The sequence below is a fragment of the Mustelus asterias genome, chromosome 13 (genome assembly GCF_964213995.1).
Source record: "Mustelus asterias chromosome 13, sMusAst1.hap1.1, whole genome shotgun sequence".
Taxonomy (NCBI): Eukaryota; Metazoa; Chordata; class Chondrichthyes; order Carcharhiniformes; family Triakidae; genus Mustelus; species Mustelus asterias.
In genome coordinates, this window is record NC_135813.1 from 85,168,224 (window position 1) to 85,189,084 (window position 20,861).

Sequence of the window (20,861 nt, forward strand, 5' to 3'; positions counted from 1 at the left end):
TGTAATAGTGAGTGCCACATTCTCACCACTCCCTGTAATAGTGAGTGCCACACTCTCACCATTCCCTGTAATAGTGAGTGCCACACTCTCACCACTCCCTGATAGTGAGTGCCACATTCTCACCACTCCCTGTAATGGTGAGTGCCACACTCTCACCACTCCCTGTAATAGTGAGTGCCACACTCTCACCACTCCCTGATAGTGAGTTCCAAATTCTCACCACACTCTGGGTAAGGAAATTTCTCCTGAACTCTCGATTAGATTTATTAGTGACTATCCAGTATTAATATTAATATTACGTGGTTAGTTCTTACTGTGTGACATGTTCAAACGCATCATTAGCCCACCAAATACTACTGTTCAGATATATAGTCAGTCAACAGTTAATAAATCCCATTCCTTTCTGACATTGTTTATTGAGGGTTTAGATTCCTGGAAGAGGATCTTACTGAGTTCCTGCCCTTCTTTTCCAGGAAGGAGCTGTTACTCCGAATACTGGGTGTTCTCAGTGATAATTGCTAACTCCTTCTAGGAAACAAGAGTCTGAATTTCAACGAAACACACTCATTCGTGGCTCTGCCGATGAATCAGCAACTCTACAATTCTCAGTATGTTTGTTTTCTCTGTGTGTCCATCTCGATTGCACAGTCCCCGCCTTTAACAAGAGAAGATTTCACCCAATCGTGGCATGACAGGGCGGGGGGAGAGTTTTAACCCCCCGATGCTGGGTGTGTCAGGGGTTAAATCAGCAAATAACCAAAACGTGACCCCAAACTACCACGAACATGCCTGTTTCCCGTTGGACCTCACAGGTTTGGGAATGTTCAGGTAGTCATGATGTGGAGATGCCGGCGTTGGACTGGGGTAAGCACAGTAAGAAGTCTCACAACACCAGGTTAAAGTCCAACAGGTTTATTTGGTAGCAAATACCATAAGCTTTCGGAGCACTGCTCCTTCGTCAGATGGAGTGGATATCTGTTCTCCAACAGTGCACAGACACAGAAATCAAGTTACAGAATACTAATTAGAATGCAAATCTCTACAGCCAGCCAGGTCTTAAAGGTACCGACAATGTGGGTGGAGGGAGCATTCAACACAGGTTAAAGAGATGTGTATTGTCTCCAGACAGAACAGCTAGTGAGATTCTACACTGAGATTTTGCACTGTTTGAGAGCAGATATCCACTCCATCTGACGAAGGAGCAGTGCTCCGAAAGCTTATGGTATTTGCTACCAAATAAACCGGTTGGACTTTAACCTGGTGTTGTGAGACTTCTTACAATGTTCAGGTAACCAGCTCCTCTGAGGCAGAACCTTCATTCTCATGTTTATGAAGTTCTACTTTTCATAGAATCCCTACAGTGCAGAAGGAGTCCATTTGGCCCATCGAGTCTGCACTGACCACAATCCCACCCAGGCCCTATCCCCATAACCCCATACATTTACCCTGCTAGATACCCCTGACACTCACCTGATGAAGGAGCAGCGCTCCAAAAGCTGGTGCTACCAAATAAACCTGTTGGACTTTAACCTGGTGTTGTGAGACTTCTTACTGTGTTTACCCCAGTCCAATGCCAGCATCTCCACATCACGTCTTTTGGATTGTTGGAGGAAACCGGAGCAACCAGAGGAAACCCAGGCAGACATGGGGAGAATGTACAAACTCCACACAGACAGTGACCCAAGCCAGGAATCAAACCCGGGTCCCTGGCACTGGGAGGCAGCAGTGCTAACCACTGTGCCACCGTGCTGCCCCTTCTTCTTGGGCTTTGGGAGCTATTTGGATTGAAGGACAGACTTCCCAGGGTTCAGACAAGCCGATCTCTGAAGGGGAGGAAGGACATTTTGGTCGGTTGGTGAAAAAGGCAAATGGGACACTTGCCTTTATCAATCGGGGTACAGATTACAAAACCAGGGAATTCATGTTGGAGTCGTATAGAACTTTGGTGAGGCCACAGTTGAAGTACTATGTGTAGTTCTAGTCGCCACATTATAGGGAGGACATGAACACACTGGAGGAGGTGCAGAGGAGATTCACCAGGATGCTGTCTGGGATGGAACATTTAAGTTATGAAGAGAGGTCGGATAGGCTTGGGTTGTTTTCGTTGGAGCAGAGAAGATTGAGGGACGACCTGATCGAGGTGTTCAAGATTATGAGGGGCACGGACAGAGTGGATAAAGAGCAGCTGGTCCCCTTAGTTGAAGGGTCAGTCACAAGGGGACATGGGTTCAGGATGAGGGGCAGGGGGTTTAGGGGGGATGTGAGGAAAAACTTTTTTACCCAGAGGGTGGTGACGGTCTGGAATGCGCTGCCTGGGAGGGTGGTGGGGGCGGGATGCCTCACATCCTTTAAAAAGTATCTGGATGAGTACTTGGCACATCATAACATTCAGGGCTAACATTCAACTCCCCCCCCCCCTTCGCTCCCTCCCCCCCCTCGCTCCCTCAACCCCCTCGCTCCCTCCCCCCCCGCTCCCTCCCCCCCCCTCGCTCCCTCCCCCCCTCGCTCCCTCCCCCCCTCGCTCCCTCCCCCCCCTCGCTCCCTCCCCCCCCCTCGCTCCCTCCCCCCCCCTCGCTCCCTCCCCCCCCTCGCTCCCTCCCCCCCTCGCTCCCTCCCCCCCTCGCTCCCTCCCCCCCCTCGCTCCCTCCCCCCCTCGCTCCCTCCCCCCCTCGCTCCCTCCCCCCCTCGCTCCCTCCCCCCCTCGCTCCCTCCCCCCCTCGCTCCCTCACCCTTCACTCCCTCACCCCTCACTCCCTCCCCTCTCACTCCCTCCCCCTCACTCTCTGCCTGTCAACCCTCCCCCACTCCCCTCCTGTTTTTATTCCAGGTTTTCAGTGTTCGTGGAAGTTTGGATTGGATGAGTTGAATGCAGTGAACTCTGGAATCAGGCCAGTGAAACCACACACAACTCTCGGCTGGTGACAGTTTAAAATTCCTGGCCTCCTTATCACACTTGGTGGTGTAGACAGAACAGAGAAGGCAAAGGGACATGGACATTGTGATAGAGATACCACCCAAGTGTCCGCCCAGGCCTCACTAATGAGATCGCAGTGACTCCCTGGGATATATAGATATAAACCACTATTATAGAATCATAGAATCCCTACAGTACAGAAAGTGGCCATTTTGCCCATCGAGCCTTCACTGACAACAATCCCAGCCAGGTCCTATCCCCGCAACCCCAAGTTAATCCCCCTGACACTAAATAGCAATAGAGCATGGTCCGAAAGGCAAAATTAAAGTTAAAGTTTGTTTATTAGTCACAAGTAAGGCTTATGTTAACGCTGTAATGAAGTTACTGTGAAATTCCCCGAGGCGCTACACTCTGGTGCCTGTTTGGGTCAATGCACGAAACCAGCACACCTTTCAGAATGTGGGAGGAAACCGGTGCACCTGAAGGAAACCCACGCAGACACAGGGAGAACGTGCAAACTTCACACAGACAGTGACCCAAGCCGGGAATCTTCTGAGATTTGGGTGTGAAGTTGGCTGACTCAGCCCCAGCCCCTAGCCTGGGGGCAAGGAGGTGGAATATCTAAACGCCACATGCGGCTTCACGTATAGAGTTCTCCACCTCTGCCACTCGCCATGCCACAGTGTTTTGAGGTGGGCATTAACCCGGTGTGTGTGTGTATTCTTCTCCGAGCAGAGAGAGATTGCCGGTGACTGGGAAAGACTCTCGCTATGGTCAACGGCAGTGCCTGGGACAACGGCAGCTGCGAGAACACCCGGCACGTCACGGAGGGAGCCGGGCCGGCGGCCAGCGCCATCATGTTCGCCGCCGGGGTGGTGGGCAACGTGCTGGGAATCGAATCCGGGTCCCTGGCGCTGTGAGGCAGCAGTGCTAACCACTGTGCCACCGTGCCGCCCCATGCCACTGGGTGCACTGGCCGAACAGGCGCCGGAGTGCGGCGACTAGGGGATTTTCACAATAACTTCATTGCAGTGTTAATGTAAGCCAACTTGTGACACTAATAAATAAACAAATATAAAGAAAGGGTGGCTCCCTTCTTGAGACTGTGATTCCCAATACTGGACTCTCCAACCAGAGGAAGAAACCTTTCAGCATCTCAAACCCATCTGGCACTTCCGGCTAATTAATTGTTCACTGAAAACTTGACTTATTTTATCTCGTTACTCTTCAAAGGTTAATGCAGCAAGGATATTTAGCGTGGCAAAGGGAAAGTGACGTTATTTCAGCAGGGAAGATTGGCATTGTGTGATTATTCTGTCAATACGGGCAGAGCTTTCATCCATTGTCTCATCAAACTAATTCTGTTATCTTTTCACACCAGTCTCTGTGTCTTAACATCCACAGGCTTGTGATAACTGGGATTGTAATTAATATGCACTTCTGATTTGAATACTTGTTCACGGGTGTTTGAACAGATTTCTGCTCTTCACAAAGCACTCAATGCCTCCCCTCTCTGTGTGTTTCCTGACGAAAATCCCACTGATATTTTGCCTCCCTGTTTGTGATGATGGACGTGACCTGTGTTGATCCCTTTCTTGCCTTTTCTCCTGTCAGAGGGCCTCCCACCTGCTCCAATAGATCCTTACCTCTGGGGCCCGTGTTTGCGAGGCCTTTTAGTCAAAGATGAACGAGACATCAATCTAAAATGGCGGAGAAATGCCACAACCGTGGCAAATGGCAGTTGGACAAATGGACGGCACAGCGGCACAGTGGTTAGCACTGCTGTCTCACACCGCCAGGGACCCGGGTCCAATTCTGGTCTCGGGTCACTGTTTGCATGGAGTTTGCACGTTCTCCCCGTGTCTGCGTGGGTTTCCTCTGGGTGCTCTGGTTTCCCCCCACAGTCCAAAGATGTGCAGGTTAGGTGGATGGGCCATGCTAAATTGCCCATTAGTGTCCCAAGATGTGTCAGTTAGGGGGATTAGCAGGGTAAATACTTGGGGTTACGAGAAACATGTCTGGGTGGGACTGCTTCTTAGTTTCAGGGGGATGACATGGGGTAACAAGGATAGGGCCTGGGTGGGATGGTGGTCGGTGCAGACTCGATGGGCCGAATGGCCTCCTTCTGCACTGCAGGGATACTGTGATCTCCTCCTGAGCCTTGCTTTGGTCATCATCCACAGAGCATCACCCATGAAAGAGGGTAACCTGTTTTTCAAGTTTCTTTTCCACATCTGAGTGGCCCTGAATAGTTTATTTATTAGCATCACAAGTCGGCTTACATTAACACTGCAATGAAGTTACTGTGAAAATCCTTAGTCGCCACACTCCGGCGCCTGTTCGGGTACACTGAGGGAGAATTTAGCATGGTCAATGCACCTAACCAGCACGTACTTCAGACTGTGGGAAGAAACCGGAGCACCCAGAGGAAACCCACGCAGACATGGGGAGAACGTGCAGACTACACACAGACAGTGACCCAAACCGGAAATCAAACCCGGGTCCCTGGAGCTGTGAGGCAGCAGTGCTAACCGCTGTGCCACCCCTAAGGAGCACATGGTGTCTCTCGCCTTCCGAGATGGAGGGCAACACAGGGGATGCGGGGTGTGCTGAACCGTGCAAGTAACATATTAGTTACAGTAAAAGTTTTATTTGTTTTCTGTTAGCCACGTCCCTTGGCACTGCTGCCTCACTGAGCCAGGGACCTGGGTTTGATTCCAGCCTTTGGTCACGGTTTGTATGGAGTTTCTTCCCACAGTCCAAAGATATCATATTGTAGAATCTTACAGTGCAGAAGGAGACCATTTGGACCATCGAGTCTTCACCGACCGCAATCCCATCCAGCCCCTATCCCCGTAACCCCACACATTTACCCTAACTGGTCCCACTGACACTAAGGGACAATTTAGCATGGCCAATCCACCTAACCCACACCTCTTTGGACTGTGGGAGGAAACCGGAGCACCCGGAGGAAACCCACGCAAACACGGGGAGAATGTGCAAACTCCACATAGACAGTATGGGGGTCAGTTTGATTGGCTATGTTAAATTACCCTTTAATGTCAGGGCGATTAGCAGGGTAAATAAGCGGGGGTTACGGGGAAAGGGCCTGGGTGGGATTGTTGCCGGTGCAGACTCAATGGGCCAAATGGCCTCCTTCTGCACTGTAGGGATTCTATGAAACTCTGCGTTTAGTAAAACAAAATGTTCCTCCTGTCGAAATAAGCAGCAACAACAGCAAGGAGTGGTCATTGGAACTGCCTGAGAGGGTGGCAGAGGCAGATTCCTTTAAGAAGGAATTGGATAATTACTAAAAGGAGACAGATTCGCAGGGGCATGGAGAAAGAGCTGGGAAATGGGACTAACTAAATTGCTTTGCAAAACAGCTAGCACAGGCACAATGGGCAGAATGGCCTTCAGTGCGGTATTATTCTGTGATTCCAAATGTTTTTTTCTGGCATTTATGCCTTCTTAAAAAAGGCAACATTCTTCGTTTCATTTTCCATTTAATGACCCTCAGGGTCTCCTTAAATAACTAACTTAAAAAGACAGTCAGTTTGTGAGATTGATGAACCTTTCTCGAATGTACAGTTTGCACTCTACATACTTTCATAAAGAAAGACTTTTGCTGACATCGCAGCTTTGGGAATATCAGTCAGCGCTTTACGACCAATGACGGGCTTTTGCAGTGTGGTCCCTGGTGTAATGTTAGAAACGTGGCCCCCAATTGGTGCACAGCAGGATCCCACAAACAGCAATGTGCTAATGGCCAGATAATCAGCCTTAGTGATACTGGTTAAATGATAAGTTTAAAGTTTATCTATTAGTGTCACAAGTAGGATTACATTAACACTACAATGAAGTTACTGTGCAAATCCCCTAGTCGCCACACTCCGGCACCTGTTCGGGTACACTGAGGGAGAATTTAGCACGGCCAATGCACCGAACCAGCACGTCTTTCAGATTGTGGGAGGAAACCAGAGCGCCCGGAGGAAACCCACGCAGACACGGGGAGAACGTGCAGGCTCCACACAGACAGTGACCCAAGACTGGAATTGAACCCTGGCGCTGTGAGGCAACAGTACTAACCACTGTTCCACCATGCCACCCATAAGGACTTTCCAGTAAAAGTATTGGCCCAGTCCACTAGACAGTGTGGCACTGTCGGAGGTACTATATTTCGGATGGAACACTAAACTCTCTGGAAGTTGGGAAAGATCCCATATTTTGAGGAAGATTTAGGAAGTTTCCCTTCCTTTCCCGGCCAATATTCACCCTCCTACTTTTACAGATGCACCATAGAAAGCATTCTTTCTGGTTGTATCACAGCTTGGCATGACTCCTGCTCTGCCCAAGACCACAAGGAACGACAAAGGGTCATGAATGTAGCCCAATCCATCACGCAAACCAGCCTCCCATCCATTGACTCTGTCTACACTTCCTGCTGCCTCGGCAAAGCAGCCAGCATAATTAAGGACCCCACGCACCCCGGACATTCTCTCTTCCACCTTCTTCCATCGGGAAAAATATACAAAAGTCTGAGGTCACCTACCAACCGACTCAAGAACAGCTTCTTTCCTGCTGCTGTCAGACTTTTGAATGGACCTACCTCGCATTAAGTTGATCTTTCTCCACACCCTAGCTATGACTGTAACACTACATTCTGCACTCTCTCCTTTCCTTCTCTATGAACGGTATGTTTCATCTGTATAGCACGCAAGAAACAATACTTTTCACTGTATACTAATACATGTGACAATAATAAATCAAATCAAATCAAATCAATGTCCAGACTGAAAGGCAAATAGCCTCTACCCGTGAGAAGGCTGCATTTTACCAGGTCCTCCTCTATCTCTGCCAGCGAGTCGGAGCGGGGTTGGGAGGTGGGGGGGTGGGGGGGGGGGGGGGGGGTGGGGGGGGGGTTGGGGGTTTTTGGGGGGGGGGGTGGCGAGTGGGGGGTGGGGCTGTTGGGGTGGGGTGGGGTGAGGGATGTGGGGGTGCTAAATCGCAGAGTGTAAACACCAGGAGCTGGCTGACAGAACCCGAATTGAAAAGGTTACCAACTCTACTGCTCCAAATCAAGTTTAATTGGTACCTTCACAGACGGCAGAGCGAGGGCGAGAAAGAGAGAGAGAGAGAAAACTCTGCGGCCATTCAAAGCAGCAGAGTAAAAATGAAAGGGCTGTGCAGAAGCCCACTCCATCCTCCTACTCAACATCCAAACAGCCTTTAGAAACAAAGCAACCGGGGTTAGATAATTAGTGGAATTCAAATGAGGACAATGAAGAACGGCATTACTGATTTCAGACTTCTGAGGAGTAAATGGCAAATTGTGATGTTAATCTGCTTGGGTTTAGTGTTCCGCTTCACATATCTGAGCTCCGACATGGAAATGTTGACACTTTAAATCCCTTTGCATTGCTGACACACAGCCAGGGTTCCTGGAGTGATCAGAGTACACAATGTCTCACTAATCCCTTTACTCAGACTGAGCCAGGCCTCTCACTAAGTCGGCAGCTTCACAAATGATGCCCTTCCTCGTTGATGAAAGTAAGGCGCTAAAGTTGGCAGTTAGAGAGGAAAGGCGGCTGTTCCTGTACATCACAGGCGTGATTTGCTGGAGGCGATTCCACCGGCAGGCCGTGGAAAAACTGCTTCAAGTCGCTCCCGTCGCTGAATCAGACGAAGCAGGGTACAAAAGTCTGAGGTCACGTACCAACCGACCCAAGAACAGCTTCTTTCCTGCTGCTGTCAGACTTTTGAATGGACCTACCTCGCATTAAGTTGATCTTTCTCCACACCCTAGCTATGACTGTAACACTACATTCTGCACTCTCTCCGTTCCTTCTCTATGAACGGTATGCTTTGTCTGTATAGCGCGTAAGAAACAATACTTTTCACTGTATGCTAATACATGTGACAGCAATAAATCAAATCAAATCAAATGTTGAGAGTGTTGAGAGGGGGAGATAAGAGGGTTAGTAATGTTGTGGGGGTGGGGCAATGTCTGTGGGGGCCGCGGGAGGCATTATCCGGCCCGGGAAGGATGCGGCAGAGGAGCGGCATTCTATCATTTTTTTTCTGCGCATGCGCAGTTGGAGGCGCCGATCGGAGCTGCAGGGTTTCGGGCACAATAAGCCCCGTCCACAGGCTTGTGCAGCGCAATACGGAATTGCTGATATTTTTTCAGGCAGAGTGTGTATGGGGGCGCCTGAGAACGGGTCTAAAAGTCGGATCTGAAACAATCCCAGTTTCAAGTCCACCCAGCACTTAGAATTAAAGTGGTAAAATAGGGCCCTTTGTCTCTAGCTGAAACCACATGACCATATCCCAACTAGAACTAACTACATTTGGCAATTGTCTGAAAGTGAGGAAATACTCAGTTGTTGTTTGGGAGTGCTTTCTAGAAAGTTGTGTGTTACAAAGATTCTCTTTTTCCTCCAACCCTCCATAAACACTGTGCGGTATCAGGGATGACAGGGAAATAAGCCAATAACAGTGACTGGCTGAAGACACAAGGAAAGTTATTCAGCTTAGAGGCGACTAATTAGGCAGGATTCTACTGAGGCTAAAATCAGACAGGTTTACGAGAGAGCGGGCAAACTGCTCCTCCAGATTGCCACCCAAGTAAAGCTGAAAATGACTCCTTAGTTTACTTCTTTCTCTTAGCAAATTCCTTTGACCAAAACTAAATGAACTGCTTGAACCTTTCAATACACATGGCACCCAATACAGACACTGCCACAGCAACAAACCTAATGCACTTTCATCATGCAATAAAGATATGTCATAGGATAAATTTTCCAGTCCCATCCGCTGTGGGAATTGTCACGGGCAGAACGGACAATTTGATGGACTGTTTAAAAGTCTGTTGACCTCGGGCAGGAATTTCTGGTTTTGGGGTGGGCATGACCAGAAAATCCCGCCCAATGTCATCACAAAACTAAATGTAAACATTTTGAAAATGTAATTTAGAAACATCCAAATGGTAATCTGCGTTAAAGGGGAAGGAGTACATCTGTTAAATATACTCCCCATGCCTCTGTTTATAGTCAGAAGTGGCAACTCTTGCAACTCGGCCAACGTTGTCTACCTGATACGCTGCAGGAAAGGATGTCCCGAGGCATGGTACATTGGGGAAACCATGCAGACGCTACGACAACGGATGAATGAACACCGCTCGACAATCACCAGGCAAGGCTGTTCTCTTCCTGTGGGGGAGCACTTCAGCAGTCACGGGCATTCAGCCTTGGATCTTCAGGTAAGCGTTCTCCAAGGCGGCCTTCACGACACACGACAGCGTAGAGTCGCTGAGCAGAAACTGATAGCCAAGTTCCGCACACATGAGGACGGCCTAAACCGGGGTGTTGGATTTATGTCACATTATCAGTAACCCCCACAGCTTGCCTCCTGGGCTTGTAGAATCTCACTAGCTGTTCTGTCTGGAGACAATACACATCTCTTTAACCTGTGTTGAATGCTCCCTCCACCCACATTATCTGTACCTTTCAGACCTGGCTGGCTGTAGAGATTTGCATTCTAATTAGTATTCTGTAACTTGATTTCTGTGTCTGTGCACTGTTGGAGAACAGATATCCACTCCATCTGACGAAGGAGCTGTGCTCCGAAAGCTTATGGTATTTGCTACCAAATAAACCTGTTGGACTTTAACCTGGTGTTGTGAGACTTCTTACTATAGTCAGAAGTACATACATTGCTGTTGGACAGCAATACTGTAAGAGTTTCACATAGCACTACCATTTTGGCTCTCCAACACTTCTCTGTCGCTCCAGTGACAATGCAACCCTCTCATAACACCTCTCATCTTTTTAATGGGGCAGCTCCTCAGACTCTCCAGAGATTTGATCAAGAGCATTTCAATGGAATAAGACCCTTCACAGATACAAAGACTGCAGCATCATAACATCATTATTACAGTGAACAGGCACAGCATCCATTTGATTAAATTTTTAGTCCCAGAATGACTAACCTTGTAAATACTCGCGGATCTTTTCCTTTAGTTCCTCAGATTTATTTTTACTCCTTTCACAGATAACCTGTACAATTAAAACAATAAACAACCATATTTATTTTGCTAGTAAAAGAAGTTTAAATTTAGCATAATTTAGGGAAAAAATAGATACTAAAAACTTACCTCCATGGGAGTTAGATCATACTTGTTCTTCGAAACTTTGCTGGTATCAGGATGCGAGCATAATACATTAACCACCTCTGCATGGCCAAACTTACAAGCAAAGTGTAAAGGCGTGTCAAAACCCTGAAAGTAAAAGTAATGGATTTTGGCAGGGCTTTGATACATCAGATGTTTTCTAAATATTTTTGTAATTTAACATGGAAGACCAGTGTATCTGATTTCAGTTTATAAAATCCTACAATTCCAGATTATGGAGTAAACAAAGTTGTTGATTTCAAGTGTTTTAATCGTGCTTTGATGATTATTAAAGCACTAAAAGAAATACATCTTTCCTTTAAAAGATTAATTTGCCCTTTTTTGCATTTGCTCACAGAGTTTAATCAATGCTGGCAAGGCTGCCGTTATGGCTCATCCCAAGCTGCAAAGGGAAGGTGGTGGTTTGACTTCTCCTTCAATTGCTACCTTCTTTCTGGTTCTGGTGTTCCCAAGATGGTGTCAGGAAGCAAATCTCATGACAATGTGGAACACACAACAGTGTATGTCCAAGTTAGCAGGGTGAGACGCGGAGAGGAACTGAAATAGGATGATGCTCCAAGGGCATTACTGCTTCCGTCTATCTCACAAGTACAAGACATGTGATGGAGGGTGCAGTTGATGCAAGCCTTGTGATTGTTACAGGGCATCTCTAGATAATACACACATACAACAATGGTGCACTGATGTGAAGGAGAAGATACACAGAGTTCAGTGGAAGGGCAGTGATCAAGAAGACTAGCCCGGCCAGGGTGGGCTTTGAGTGCTGTTGCTGGTCCAGTGACTCAACAGCCCTGGGCTTGACTTCCTCCATTAAAGGTCACTGGATAATTAGCAGAAGTGCATGTGTATGATGTGGACAATTTTAACATGTTAAAAGCACTACATAAATGCAAGTTGTTGTTGACAAAACCAAGCTTGACTGCTATCTACAAATGGTTTGCTGATAGCCATTGACTAGAAAACACAAAGAACAGACAAATCTTCATACAGACTGACTTTTTAAAAATTTGAACTGATTGGCTTCCTAGGCCATTTCAGAAGGCAGTGAAAAGTCAATCGTATTGCTGGTGGATGTGGAGTCACATGTGGGCAGGCCTCCTTCCCTAAAGGGTATTAGTGAACCAGATGGGTTCACCATTACCGAGACTAGCTTTCAATTCCAGATTTTATTAATTGAATCAATTTAATGAATTGAAACTGCCATGGTGGGATTTGAACCAATGTCCTCAGAGCATTAGCCTGGCCCTCTGGATTACTAGTCCAGTGATATTATCATTTTGGCACCAGCTCCCCCAGCTGCTTGTGTTGTTTCAATCCCAGGTCCAACATAGAGTTAGATTATTGCTTGTGTTACTGTACCCTCACCATCATCATGGAAAAAATAATGAAATATGACCTTCAACTAGATGTAATAACTCAGGCATTTGGAAAGACAATCTATTTTCTGTGTATTACAGATATTTCTGTACTGGCACTGATGACATTTTGAATTTCCAACAATAATCATATTTTTGGGTCCTTTAAGACTAGATGGCTGTAGAGATTTAGATAGCTATTTCCAATAGTTGAAGACATTGCTATCAACATCCAAATTAAAGTTTATTTATTAGTCACAAGTAAGACTTATATCAACACTGCAATGAAGTTACTGTGAAAATCCCCTAGAAATTCAGTCAGCCAGATAATATGTGAATAATGGGGTCATCTTTAATTGCAGGCAATACCTGCTTGTTAATTTATTTAGAGGCTATTCAGAAATGTAAGTCACAGCAATATTTAGTGGGAAAAAATGTAATACCAACCACTTTATCAGGTGTGTTGAGATAAAGGTCAACTATGTATTTGATGCGATTTTGCAGCATAACTTCATTATCATCTGGATACATCAGCAGCATAAATTCAGGGTTCTCCAATGTGTCCAGTAGAAGCTGGCAAATTTGAGGCTGATTCTCTTTAGCAGCAACATGCATAGCATTGTACCGACATCCTTCCTGCAGTTTATACACAAAATATATTTTACTTCTCTGAGGAAATGTATTTTCTTATCCTCTATCTTATAGTTGTTACCCTTTGGGTCTCCTCCCTGGTTCTATCCCGTGCTCCATTCCCTTGAATGGCAGTAGGTAGATAACTTTCTTTCAGAATTCCACAACAAATTGGATAAGCAGATTCCAGGAAGTTCGGAGCAATCCGACTGATGCTGCTTTGTATAAATTTGACGTCTGAACACCCACCCCCCCGCCTTCTAAACAAAAACTCAAACCCTGTTGGGTGTCCATGTAATTGCAAACTGATTTTTGTCCTCACTCTGAAATATGTTTCCACATTCCCCCTGACATAAACTCTTCTTCCCAATGTGTGTAAAGAAGAATTAGAAATGTCAGTCATCTAGATCAAAATCATCGCAGACATGACACAAGGATGAGTATGTCAAGGATGTGTGCAATATTTAGCAGTTCCTAAGGAACAGAAGAGTCCTATTCTATCTAGTTTGGTTAAACGTTTTTGAATGCTTAAGAGTAACAGACCAGTGAGCAAGCAAAGAAATACTGAATCATAAAGGCCAAAGCGAGACAACCCCAGCTAAGACCAGTTTTCAATGAAATCCACACAAACCATAAAATACCGACATCACCCATAAAACCAAAACCAGCAAAGTGGCTGTAGAATGCAGACAGCTTTCATTTTCAATTCTAGGTCCAACATACTGTCAGGTTATTGCTTCCAGTAATCACTACACCAACTTGTTTTTTTTAAAATTTGAGCCCCTCCCAATGTTTCATTCTCTTAAAATCTTAATTCTTTGTTTATGAAAGCAATTTTCTGCAGTGTTCAAACTACTCAATGATAGGGTGTGGTAGTGATAATGCACTATACAAAGCAAAATACTGCTTCCCCAAACCTGTAGAACTGTAGGGTTATCTCCAGATCCAATTAGGTAACGTGGATTACTCCACACAAGTTCAAGAAAAGCAGTCTTGTCTCCTTTTTCAACGGCCTTCCGCAATTTAGATGTTAAGTCCTGAGAACGTGGGCTTTTAAAACTGTTGGCTCGCTCCCTGTTGGTGCTTTCCACTTCTATAGAACTTGCTCCATCTGGCAAAAAGACACAAATAAGCAAAAAGACTTAACAAATGTATGACTTTGATTGGAAGAAAAGGCAAATGTCTAAAATGTTTAAAGCATTCAGATAGGTAGGCCTAAAAGGTAGGGATATGTTCGGCACAACTTGTGGGGCCGAAGGGCCTGTTTTGTGCTGTAGTTTTCGATGTTTCTATGTCTATAGACCCACAATACTCTACTGGAAAAACTCATTTTTTGTTACTGCTTGTTACACTAATTTAAGATGATTTAAATGGTCAAGTTATTGCAGCACCCTTTTGGTTAGGTTTTAAGTCCTATAGTAATAGTGGTGGAAAGGGAATATCTTAAACATGACTCTATATATAAACAGTAGGCAACTTGACAATGAAAGGACAGTGAATGATAAAGTTCCATTTTAAGAAAAGGCTGACATGCTGTTTTGAATGGTGAGAGAACATTTCTGACCAATCTAAATTTTTTGCAATTATCAGCTTGTAGGATAGTGCCAGAAGAGGAACAGGATCACTGAGTTTTGCAAGATAAACCAAAAAATAAACAAGAACAAATCCTCATTTCGTTCTTCCATTAGCAGAATCCAATCCAACCTTCAAAATTCATTAACACTTTTAACTGGGAACCATCCTTTATCCAAGTAGGATGCCCTCATTGAAGAATCTTTTGATTTTTCCTGTTTTCCCCGACCTAAAGGGTTGTAGTGTACAACTCCACAAGGAATGCTGACCCCTTCAAATTCCCAATTCTACGTTTAAAAATTTGGGCAGTGATAGCTGGTCGCTTTTGGAACATGGTGACAGCAGATTAGCCTCAACCTGCCCTCAGCTGACAGTCACAGTTTCACTTTCCCAACTGAGATTCCCGGAGAGAGAATGGAACCCTTGGCAGTCTTGTTTATCCAGGAAAGGGGGTAGAAAAAAAAAAAATTCATTTTACTCCTTCACATCACACTTGTGCAATCTGTATTAAAGTATATACTTCTAGTAATAGTGTTTAATGATGATGCGTTATGAGAAAGAATGGATTCCTATTCAAAGCAGCATTTACTACATGGTGGCACAGTGGTTAGCACTGCTGCCTCACATCACCAGGGACCCGGGTTCGACTCTCAGCTTGGGTCACTGTCTGTGTGGAATTTGCACGTTCTCCCCGTGTCTGCGTGGGTTTCCTCCGGGTGCTCCGGTTTCCTCCCACGGTCCAAAGATGTGCGGGTTAGATGGATTGGCCAAGCTAAATTGTCCCTTACTGTCAGGGGGACTAGCTAGGGTAAATGCATGGGGTTATGGAGATAGGGCCTGGGTAGGATTGTGATTGGTGCAGACTCGATGGGCCGAATGGCCTTCTTCTGCACTGTAGGGTCCTATGCTTCTACTACAAGTTAAACTATGCAAAAATCATCAGTAACTGTTGGTCTACATAGTCCAATGTCAAAATCTAAAGTTATTAAATACAATACCATTTTCTGGTTTAGGAAAGTCAAAGGAGAAGCACGAAATTCCCAAAATCCTCAAGAACCAAACTGACAATAGTTTACCTCTGTTACACAGCACACTAGCTTTCAGCGGAGATATGCATGCAGATGACTTGCCTGGCGAGGGGTAGTAGTCGCAAATACCTCTGGCAAACTTTTCTGCATCTTCTCGATTAGTGAAAGCTTTGAATCGAGATCCTTTCATCATCTTTACAGCTTGAAGAGCTTCCTTCTTGTCCAAATATACATGCACTTTTTCTGTTTAGGAAGAATAGGAAACAATTACAAAAAAGGGACAATGCTCTAGTACAAGAAACACCAGTTACAATAACCAACATTGCCATGTCTCAGAAACCATCTTTACTGCCATCAGGATATTGGACTGGGGAACCATTTCCATTCTGGGATTTCCAAACATTTTAACATAATAATACAAGTACACTATTGCAAAGCCCAATTTAAAAGTCACAATATTTGTCTGTAGTTACTCTTTTGCTTGGTGACATTATAAATGGCCAATTACCTTTATAAATAAAGGATAGGAACTTTAAAATCAAAAGGTGGGAGGGGGGGGTCACATAATACAAGCTCAGGAGCAGCTGCATTTTCACAAGCTCAGCTTTAATCCATTTATTTATCCTGATGCACAACCCATAATTACCCGATCCTGAAGTGTATAATCTGTGCTTTGTTCCTGCAAGATCCTGGCTAGATTTTGACAAAGGGGAGATGAGTTAAGAAAATCCTTGTTTGATCAAGGCAGTCGGAGACAGCCACAGTGGGGCCCAGATCACAGTGACGCTCTCACTGGTGAGCGGGCCTATGCTTCATTGAGGTTGTTGGCATGGAGATGACGGCTGCCATTATGAGTGAAGTTGTGGGCGATGGTCGCGGCTGCCCGGCACAGATTTCTGGTGCTCATATTAATAAACTGTAAGATATCCGAAAGAGAATGGATGAAGCAGAGAAGAGAATCCTGTCAGTCAAGAGGGTAGATTCCTTGTGAAGGCTCATCATCAGCTTGTCGAACATCCTGGTTAATTCAGGGAAATGGGTTGGAAAAGGTGCATCCGTGCGTCTGGTCTCCTGAGAGGAGCTGAGGATTAATCTCCGGCTGAATTTGAGAACTGGCTGCCAGTCTTTCTTCAATTGGAGATTAGGCTGGTTGGAGGAGTAGGTCGCCTCCTTCAATGGGGGCAACAGTGTTCTGTTTCTTGTGAAGTTGTGCTATTCTGTTCCTGGTATCCTTCCTGCGGAAGTGTATGCTGAAAGACCGCGACTGGCATCTATGGGATAATCCTGATGCTCCTTTCACTTTGGGGTTTCCTTTCTTTTGCCGGGCAGGTGGGGTGCTGGGATTGGCTCTGATTTGTTCTAGTTAATCCTAGACAATTTCTTTATCTTGTCGGGAGGAGGAGAGTAGCAGCTCTCCCCAAGATACCTTGTGGACGGGTGTCTTGACGATTGTTCTTCCTCTTGTCATTTGGGTTTCCATCGTGAAAAACGGTTCAAGTTTGCCAGTGATGGGAAGCCTGATCAGTGGCTCTGATATGGCTGGAGAGGGGGGAGGTTTATTGTGTTGCGAGGCTAGGCAAGGTGTACGAATTCTTGGCTGTATATGAAAGCGTGTTTTGTACTGATGACAGTATCCTGATGTTCCCCTTGTTCTAGGTTATCCTTTCACTGCTTGGAGGTCCTGGGATACTGAGTTAGGCCCCAGTTAGTTGCATGTTACCCCATGAGAGGTCCCATATATTGTGTCACTCTGTCTCTGTTATCTTGTGGAGGAGGGTGTGCACCAAGGGCCATGCACTCGTGGTTTTACCCGGTTATCCCCCACTCTCTTTGGTATCCTTTCTTTAGCTGTACAAGAGGAGGCGTTGCAATGATTAATAATTGGTGAACCATTTGTATGAATATTTGTTGGTCTTTTCTGTATGTTTGTGTGGAATAATGATTACTCTGTACTGTACTAGATTTTGGGATTTTTTGCATTTTGTGGTAAAATGGAAAACTTTCAATAAAACATTCTTATGTTTAAAAAAAATCAGAAAGCAGGAATTGGAATAAACAAATTATACAAATTGTTGTACACTTGTAGACAATAGTCACCTTGTGGCTCCATGTGGATAATTTCCAGCAGAAGAATTGTTGACCTGCCCTGATGTAACATGAGCAAGCTCACCTGAACAGAATCATGACCACATATCAATTCTTTCACTGACGTTTCCATAGCTGTTCAAACGAGTAACAGACAACTCACTTTGCTGTTGTCTCACACACATTGGCACACAGGACATACCACATCAGTGCTCCTGACGCTCTGGTTGCTCCTCATTGGTTTAATCATATGGGTCAGTTGGTTAAGGGAATTATAAATCTCAAAAGTACTCTCCCACCATATCCAGGGAGAACTTCTTTGGCCCAGCATCAAAGCTGCAATTGGCTCCCTTCCATGCGGAAGCAAGAGAGAGAGCTTCCCTATTCTACATAGGCAGCTCCCTGATACAATCAACTCACTCAAACCCAAAGTGCAATCTTGGTGTTAAAGTCAGACTGTATGCAGCTCAATCAGAAATCCGTGCAGTGAAGAAATGTTTGTACAGAGAAGTATCGAGGAAAGTTAGTCTCCCTTCCCTTCGAGAAAGGTTTCCCTGACTGAGGGAGGAAAAGATGGAGGAGAACCGGTGGATGCGGTGTTTTTGGATTTCCAAAAGGCGTTTGATAAGGTGCCCCATAAAAGGCTACTGAAGAAGATTAGGGCACACGGAGTTGGGGGTAGTGTGTTAAAGTGGATTGGGGACTGGCTATCCGACAGGAAGCAAAGAGTCGGAATAAATGGGTGTTTTTCCGGTTGGAGGAAGGTAACTAGTGGCGTGCCGCAGGGATCGGTACTCGGGCCGCAACTATTTACCATTTATATAGATGATCTGGAGATGGGGACGGAGTGTAGGGTAACGAAGTTTGCAGACGACACAAAGATAAGTGGAAAAGTGAATCGTGTGGAGGACGGAGAAGATCTGCAGAGAGATTTGGACAGGCTGAGTGAGTGGGCGAGGATATGGCAAATGGAGTATAACGTTGAGAAATGCGAGGTTATACACTTTGGAGGAAATAATAACAAATGGGATTACTATCTCAATGGAAACAAATTAAAACATGCTACCGTGCAAAGGGACCTGGGGGTCCTTGTGCATGAGACGCAAAAGCCCAGTCTGCAGGTACAACAGGTGATCAAGAAGGCAAATGGGATGTTGGCCTATATTGCGAGGGGGATAGAATATAAAAGCAGGGATGTCTTGATGCACCTGTACAGGGCATTGGTGAGGCCGCAGCTGGAATACTGTGTGCAGTATTGGTCCCCTTATATGAGGAAGGATATATTGGCATTGGAGGGAGTGCAGAGAAGGTTCACCAGGTTGATACCGGAGATGAGGGGTTTGGATTATGAGGAGAGGCTGAGGAGATTGGGTTTGTACTCGTTGGAGTTTAGAAGGATGAGGGGGGATCTTATGGAGACTTATAAGATAATGCGGGGGCTGGATAGGGTGGAGGCGGAGAGATTCTTTCCACTTAGTAAGGAAGTTAAAACTAGAGGACACAGCCTCAAAATAAAGGGGGGTCGGTTTAAGACAGAGTTGAGGAGGAACTTCTTCTCCCAGAGGGTGGTGAATCTCTGGAATTCTCTGCCCACTGAGGTGGTGGAGGCTACCTCGCTGAATATGTTTAAAGCGCGGATGGATGGATTCCTGATCGGTAAGGGAATTAAGGGTTATGGGGATCAGGCGGGTAAGTGGTACTGATCCACGTCAGATCAGCCATGATCTTATTGAATGGCGGGGCAGGCTCGAGGGGCTAGATGGCCTACTCCTGCTCCTATTTCTTATGTTCTTATGTTCTTAAGATCCCTAATTCATAAAGACCTAACCCCTCCCCGTGATACAAACCTTTCACTGCGTCTGGATCCTATATATAGTTGGATTATTTTCTTTCAGTTCATTTCTTATTTCTTACCTACTGCAGCACTCAAAACCACACCAAGATTTTATGCTGGAGGTCACATTATACTTCAAACCACAACAGCATTTTATTAAACTGAAAAGGATGTGACACTGTACTGCTTCAAAAGATATTTCCTTCTATTATGAATAACTGACATTTTTAAATTGTTGAGCTCCCCCTCCCTTTATCAATGAAGCGTACAGGTGACTTGTTCCAGTAAACAAATGATTATTGCTGCATTCTCAGTGTTTCCATGAACTGATAGAGAATTGTGATCCTTCTGCAGTGATCGCACTGAAATGAATGGGATTTGTTGCCAATCACTTGTAATATTCAAGGGTAAATGTCCCGGACCGCAAAGATGAAAAGGTCTTAGACTTGATTAAATATTAAAGGAAATATTGTTCATCTAAAAGTCTCCTTCAGTGGATTGATGCCCCAAGGCCTTGATCCTTGCCTTTCCAACCCACTTCAGATCCATGTGCCAGAACCTACCTTCGGATCTAAACAATAGCCTTAAAAGGGACAGACCAGATTAATAGCCAAAGATTACAGCTGTGACCCAGATTTTAAACAATTAGTGAAAAACTTCTTTGCCATTGTCACGATTTTTAAAAAATATTTACTTGGATAGTCAGAAGCTTTTTCCCAGGGTGGAAGAGTCAATTACTAGGGGGCACAGCTTTAAGGTGCGAGGGACAAGGTTTAAAGGAGATGTTCGAGGCAGATTTTTTACGCAGAGGGTGGTGGGTGCCTGGAACTCGTTGCCGGGGGAGGTAGTGGAAGCGGATACGATAGTGACTTTTAAGGGGCGTCTTGACAAATACATGAATAGGATGGGAATAGAGGGATATGGCCCCCGGAAGGGTAGGGGGTTTTAGTTAAGACAGGGCAGCATGGTCGGTGCAGGCTTGGAGGGCCAAAGGGCCTGTTCCTGTGTTGTATTTTTCTTTGTTCTTTGCGTCAGTGACTTTCCTCTCCATTCTTTACCCCTGTTGCCCTTTTCTACTTCCCTCTGTAAGGCGTTATGGAGTTGAAACCTGTCAAGGTGGCCATTTAGCCTGGCGTGATGTGGAGTATCCCTCGGTTCAGGCCAGCCTCAGCATTTTGACCACAAGTAAAATTAAACAATCAGCAAGGCTTTTCAAACTGAAATGCCCCTTTTCAGACTGAACTGCAAGTAA

At 45.6% G+C, this 20,861-nt stretch overlaps 1 protein-coding gene across 1 annotated transcript in view; it reads right to left on the minus strand.

Annotated features, from left to right (window-relative positions):
• LOC144502839 (ankyrin repeat and LEM domain-containing protein 2-like) overlaps positions 1-20,861 on the minus strand; it is an 80,875-nt gene that overhangs the window by 49,998 nt on the left and 10,016 nt on the right. The window contains 5 exon segments of the mRNA XM_078227171.1: positions 10,905-10,971; positions 11,070-11,192; positions 12,908-13,096; positions 14,008-14,201; positions 15,739-15,933. Of these exon segments, the coding sequence (XP_078083297.1) occupies positions 10,905-10,971; positions 11,070-11,192; positions 12,908-13,096; positions 14,008-14,201; positions 15,739-15,933 (768 nt within the window).